Genomic DNA, 6,686 nt, shown 5'->3' with positions numbered 1-6,686 from the left:
GTGTTACTTTAATCAATAGAGCCCAGGAGTATCATCAAATTGAATGATTTAAGGTATCTGTCAAGTTTTATATAATAATGGCATAACAAAGTTATTAGGATTGCGTGAGGTAATTGATTTTATAAGGCTATCCCTACGATAGAAGCTCTGGTGGATTATCCCAAGCGTTTCTTCCCTTGTGTGGCGTTCATCAAGGAAAAACAAAGTAGAAACTGCCTCCCATTTTGTCAGACAGAACCACAATGGAACTTGATTGGATTTAGCTTTATCTCTCTTTCTCTTTCCACCTAAAGGAACAAAAACTGGAACCCACTACTGTTTTCTTCCGTGTCTCATAACCGTGAGCAGTATCATTTATCTACTCGTTGATTAAAAAGAACCTCTCTCTGTACATTATAAGCAACACAAACGGCCTCAGTTCCAATAAAACTCTACCCAGAAATTAAAGATACACATGAACTAAAGTGGGATGACTTCTTGATCCCTTCCATCCGAACAATCCAGTTATAAAGATTGCTTCAACAATAATCCACTAACTATAAGAGCTTGGTTAATCCAGGCTTAAACTTTTGAGTTAGATATCTTTCTTTCCCATTTATGACAGAATTTCTTTTCTTTTTATTAAACATTTTTTTTCACTTTCTGTAAGTACTACATGGTACCCATTAAGCTTCAGCAGACACACACAGCATCTCATATACTCTTTTTCTCTTTCCTATTTCGGTTTTATCACTAGTTGATCTCTTCCTCCCTTCCTCTGACTACATTAGCAAGAAAATTTTCCATAAGAAAAAGTCAGGCAGATTTTCTAATAGTGGGTTTATGGTAACCGACAAACATAAAAACAAAATATCTGTACCCCATCAAATGATGAATCAAATAGTAGAAGTCAGTCATAGATGCCACAACAAATACAATAAAGTTACAAGAATGAGCCCAATGTTTCTCCAATGGTCATCCATCATAGACCTTCAAAAAATCTCAAATGATCTTCAAATGTCTCTGCGTGCCTGATTTTTGACACAGACCCATCTTCTTCCACCTAAAAATTTGCAGTCAAGGTAGATAAATCATATGAACACTAAGTAGTACATCTGGACAACCATTGGGCTTAAAGTATTTTCAAATAACAGACCACAAACTGATCAAGTCAAAGACATTTTTGAGCTATGGGAACCTATTTAAACTCAACACACGTAGGTCCTTCATCATCCTTCCAAGGGAAACACACCCAATTTGGTCCTGGGCTGAGAAGCTTATATTTTATTTCAGAAAATAATTGAACAATAGTTCATCATTTTTCTCCTTTCCTCATTTTTTTATAAAGCTTTTAGACGTCCTACTATTTCCCAACAGAATTCTGAAACAGAAAATTTCAAGTTGGATAGGGTCACTTAAAGAAGACAAAAATCCATACCCAGTACTCTGGTGGCCGCATTTTCAGATTGTAAGTTGATGCCATGCTCATGCAATATGCTCCCGCGTCATGAACAACCAAGCCAGCCCCCTGGCATAACAGAGAACATTTTAAATATGCAAAATACAAAGAAAATATGCATCATTCATCCAGAAAGTAAAAACATGTCCAAAGAAGATCACCTTCGGAGGAGTAGGTAGCTCCCTATCCTTGCCTAAGAAGTCAGCTGACTCACAGACTGGACCCACAACATCAAAGACTGAAGTCTCAGCATCAGATGGTGGAGGAGAAATGAGTTCAATGTGCTGCAAAAGAGAAAGGGCTATGTTGAAGGGTCATGGGAAGAATAGACAACACAAACTCAAAATAGGTTAGTTACCTACATACTCCTCTTATCTTTTTCCTTTTTTTGTTTTTTTTTTTTGAGAGAGAGATAGAACAGAGTGAAAAATGAATTCATTGTTGAGAACAGTAGGATTGAAAAAAGACAGATCGAAGGTCGCTAGAAGCAAAAGACTATTAAATTAATTCTTGATTCCTTGATTAGAGGGTGGCTCCTTTTCAACAGGCCCAGCATCAAATTAACACAATTTTCCAAGAAATACAAAAATAACACCTAAAGACCCCTAATTCAGCTAAAATACCTACATGTTTCTACTAATGACTTTTACCACTCTTATCACATGGACCATGACTGATAGGGAATGTGGATTCAGACCATTTATGTAGAACTAAATTAAATAACGTAAACGCCATTATGATACAATAATCCAGTATCATTTTTATGGAATAGTTCTATGTTTTTTCATCCTAAAGTCAGGGTTAACTAATGGGATTCAAAAACAGGAATGAGTAGGTATTGATGTCATATTTCATGCGTATGTAGGAAATTAACATTTTTCAGACAACAACTAAAAATAACTATCAAATAGATCATAAAGCTTCACTGTGACAGGATATTCTTAAAAAGTCCAACACTGGGATTAGGAGAATAAAGATATTAAAATAGCTAAAATTTTCTTAAATTAAAAATTGATGTAATCCACTTTATCATTTGGTATATGGTTTCCGTTTAAAAAAAAATCAACGACAATTAAATGAAATTTAAATAAACCATAACAGTTGATATCAATAATTTCTTAGCTGCTCAATAAACGGGCATAAGAATCTTCAGCACTTTAGGATGTTTATCACATCTTTGACTAAGCCACAAAAGTTGGTGGCAGAAAATTGTTTTTAGTTTGTAATTGGATAACTTGCCTGATAAGCACCATAAAGACTAGGTCGGATAAGTTCAGCCATGCTGCCATCCACCACAATAAAATTCTTTGTGCCATTCGTTTTGACCCCAGTGACATGATTAACAAAACAGCAAGTGTTGGCAATAAGAGATCTTCCAGGCTCGATAATTAGAGTTAGATTGCGAGAAATAACCAATTCACGAACCTACAAAAGACATCAAAATATAAACAAACAAATGCCTTCTCGGGGGAGGGAGGAAGAGAGAGAGAAATGTGGGAAATCGGTAGGCAAAAACGAATATAAGAATTAGGTAATGCATGCATTTATATATAAAGACTCACGCACTGTGAACAATAGGTCAGCTTACAGTATTGATAAGGTCCATGGGAGTAGGGAGAGCAGCTCCAGTATGATGGTAGTCTATACCAAGACCACCTCCTATGTTTAAGTAATCAATTTCAAATCCCTGGGCTCGAATTTGGTCTATGTAATTCACCATAAGAACTGCAGCATCCCTGAATATGTCTACCTGAAAAATAAACAAGAACAACAACTTAATAATATTGAAACCGCTGATGTATGCAGGATACCATGAATAACACTCTTTTATTGTAAACATCAACTTGCATTTTATAGGTCACTTACTCATCCACTTTCAGATAATAAACACTGTCAACAAAACAATCCTTGGCCAAGATAATAATCCTTTTTTACGGTAGTTATCATGAAGATACTTTGCATAGGGATGGGAGCCATAAATGCCCTTTTTATTTAAAAAAAGGGCATTGTAGTTGTTTTTCATCTTTTTTTTCCCTTTTTTGGGAGCTGGCCCTCTGTATTTCGTTGCCCAAGTGCGCTGCCTCCCTTGGCTTTTTGTGGCTTCTGGTCATCTACTACGTGTCTTCTTCTCCTTGTTTTGTAAGTGCTTAATAAAAGTCCAAATAGTTCATTTACATGATCAATTAATTGGTATGTTCAGCCACAATGTCAGGATGGATTGGTCTGCATCAATACATTACCTTGGTAATAGTAGAGCCAAGATGGCAATGAGCTCCCACAAGCTTCAATTCATTTGGATGTGACTTGACAGCATCTAGGAACCATTGAAGTTTCTCATTTCTAATGCCAAATTTAGAGTTCTTGTTCCCAGTGGCAACATAAGGATGGACCTAAAGAAATAAACATAGGTAAAACACAACACTTTAAAATCAATACCATTGCACTCAGCTAAGTTAAAAAATGAAAACGACTTATATGTGCAAGCCTTTCAATGTTAAAAGATTGATCAAACAGGTTTTTTCTCTCAAAAATATGTTTGGACATTGATTGAACAATTCTACCTCATGAGAATCAAATCACATCTGACAGTATATACCTGAGGATCAACATCAGGATTTATCCGAAGTAACACCTGCACTTTTTTCCCAGCAATTCTTGCTGCAGTTACAATATTCTCCAAGTCAAATTCACTATCCACATTCACAAAAACTCCCTGATCAGCAGCCAGGACAAGATCTTCCAAAAGCTTTCCATTTCCATTAAATATGCACCTGATTGTGTAAAAGTGGTGTAAGCATGTTGTCAAATGAAACATTCCCAAGTTTATTAAGTGACAGTCTTCCCAAAAGAAAGACAAATAACACTAAAACAAGCTTAGCCAATACACAAACATTATGTAGATGAATGTGATTACATGGATTGAAAAGAATCCTACATGATACTGCAAAGATAAAAGTGTCGTAAAGAACTATGGCTGCTCGGGAGATCCATAGATTATCGATCTTGTGAACATAGCCCATGGAAATAAGTATGGATATTCAGTGATAAACAGGAACTGACTATGTCCACGAGTTTAGGAATCTGTCGATAGGAACCATGCAATTTTTTAGCTGTTAAATGATAGGGCATTCTAAATGAATATGGCACTAATGTTTCATATAGATATATCAACACCACTTATTTTAGAGCGTCATAAATTGTTAGAAGGCAGGAAAAACAACAAAACAGAGGTGGAGATTGAGTGCCCTCAGGTAGGCAAGCTAGTTCTTAAGCTTTCATGCGTACAACATGCACAATGTTATTCATTTGAGTCACCTTCTTATCTCTTTTACACAAAAAGAATGATGTGAAGTAACTGCCATCAATAAATCAAGTTAGCTCTAGAGCATTCATTTGTAAACGCTGTCAATATTACTCAATTTCGAGTTACCCTCATTAACTCTTTTACACCAGAAGAATGATGTGAAGCATCCACTATGAATTTGATGTTCGAGTGCACCTGAGCTAAATTGGGCGACATAGGGAGTTGGATTTTCGCTCCAAATGCAAGACAAGATTAAGGTTCAGTCTACCTTTTGGGATCAAAACCAGCGCGAAGCGCCAATTTGAGCTCGTTCCCGCTGACTAGGACGGCTCCGCAGCCCAGTTCTCTCAAATGCTCGAGAATCTTGAGATTATTGTTAGCCTTAATTGCGTATCCGATAATCGAACTCAAACCCTGCAAGGCCTCGTGATAAGCTTCACAGTTTCGCGTAATTTGGGGTTTACTATATAGATAAAAGGGCCTCTTCTCGACCGAATCCAATAACTCTTGCACTTTCAAACCCTCGCAATAGAGATAATCATCGTCAGATTTTCTGAAGCAGTGTTTTGTGGAGGACTGAACTTGGAGCTTTTCGTAGAGGACAGCTCGAAGCTGGGATATTTTAGAGGTTTTTGTAAAAAGTTGCTTCATGGGGAGAGAAGGCCTGGAGAGGTATACAGCATCTGATGGGCTCTTGACGGACACTGAGAAGCGCGAAGGACGAGCTAGATAACACGTTGCCGCCATGGTGCTTCAGTGCAGACTTCAGAGTAACTGAGCTTTGAAGGCTGAGTAAGACAATCAGAGGTTTTAGGGTTTTACAGTTTTAGGACTTCCTACAAAAATGGGTTAGGCTTAGAATTACCCCCACTTCTCTCTTTTTGTTTTTGTTTGCGATGGGGACCGTAGGGGGCAGTGTACCCGCTCCTTGGACGATCTATGAAGACCTGCTTTACTCACTTGTATTAGTGCCAGAAATTTAAGCTAAAGTCAGAAAGTCAGAAGCTCAATTAAATAGACTCGAATCGCCCATCCGATTCGCACCGAGCAACCACCGGGGGCCTGCCAGCCACCGATATGTTGCCTTCATCTCAGAGGTTCCACTGAGATTAAAAAGACAAAGGTGCCTCCACATGTAAAAATTCCTTCCTAGTCCTACTCCCCCAACCGGAAAATGCCAAGCTTGCTTCGATAATCCCGAGTTCCTAACCTCCAACTCCAAAACGTTATTCCTCCTGAAAACTCCCCAAAACTCGCCGTCGATTTCCTCCCTTCAATCCTCCCGACGGTGGTTTCCTGTTGAGCTCTCTTTCTCTCGCTCCCTAGCTGTCACTTTCAGTAAATCAGCCTGGTGGAGTCTTTTGATCAGATAATCTAGTATTGGTTGACGGCCGGTAATTTCGATTCTTGTTCGTCTGCCGGAGCTAGCTTTCTGGCAATTTCCTTGGCTTTATTCATACGAGATCTGAATCGTTTCCATGTCTTTTGATCGGAATGCAGGTTCTACTTAGGGTTTCCGCTGGATTGGTGATGATTGATTAAGCCATAGACCTGAACTTCATCTGTTGAGCTGAAAGCGTGAAAGATGTCGGGACCACTCGATCGGTTTGCAAGGCCTTGTGAGTGTTCTTATTAAAGATTTTCTTTCTCGCCTTTAATTTATGTTATTCTTTGTTTTGGCACGTTTAGTCTTCGCTTCAGTGAACTTTGTGAGTGGATTTTAGGGTTTTAATTATCGGTTTTCTTGAATTGTGGGTGCGAGTGATAACTAAGGGATTATCTCCTGACTCTTATTATATCCACAGATGGTCTCCACGCCAATTGTAATACATTTCAATCATTAGCCATACAAAGGAGCGGGTACACTGCCCCTACGGTCCATGCCAATTGTAATACATTTCAATCATTAGCCAGTCAAAGTATTCTATCAGGTACAACTTGAAT

At 38.2% G+C, this 6,686-nt stretch overlaps 1 protein-coding gene across 1 annotated transcript; it reads right to left on the bottom strand.

The window, feature by feature from the left end:
• Nucleotides 1–773: 773 nt before the first annotated feature.
• LOC137941226 (diaminopimelate decarboxylase 1, chloroplastic-like) lies at nt 774–5,910 on the bottom strand. Its single transcript, XM_068786545.1, has 8 exons — nt 5,011–5,910; nt 4,035–4,209; nt 3,679–3,828; nt 3,027–3,188; nt 2,678–2,863; nt 1,600–1,722; nt 1,418–1,507; nt 774–1,042 (listed from the first exon to the last, which is right to left on the bottom strand). The coding sequence occupies exons 1-8, from the start codon at nt 5,487–5,489 to the stop codon at nt 962–964; spliced, it is 1,446 nt and encodes a 481-aa protein (XP_068642646.1). The 5' UTR covers nt 5,490–5,910; the 3' UTR covers nt 774–961.
• Nucleotides 5,911–6,686: the final 776 nt, after the last annotated feature.

This window comes from Aristolochia californica, unplaced genomic scaffold, assembly GCF_029961685.1.
Source record: "Aristolochia californica isolate CCGP_79_NKW_82.1479 unplaced genomic scaffold, dmAriCali1.0.hap1 SCAF_9, whole genome shotgun sequence".
Taxonomy (NCBI): Eukaryota; Viridiplantae; Streptophyta; class Magnoliopsida; order Piperales; family Aristolochiaceae; genus Aristolochia; species Aristolochia californica.
Note: the sequence above shows the minus strand (reverse complement) of the source record. Positions and strands in the feature narration are given on the sequence as shown.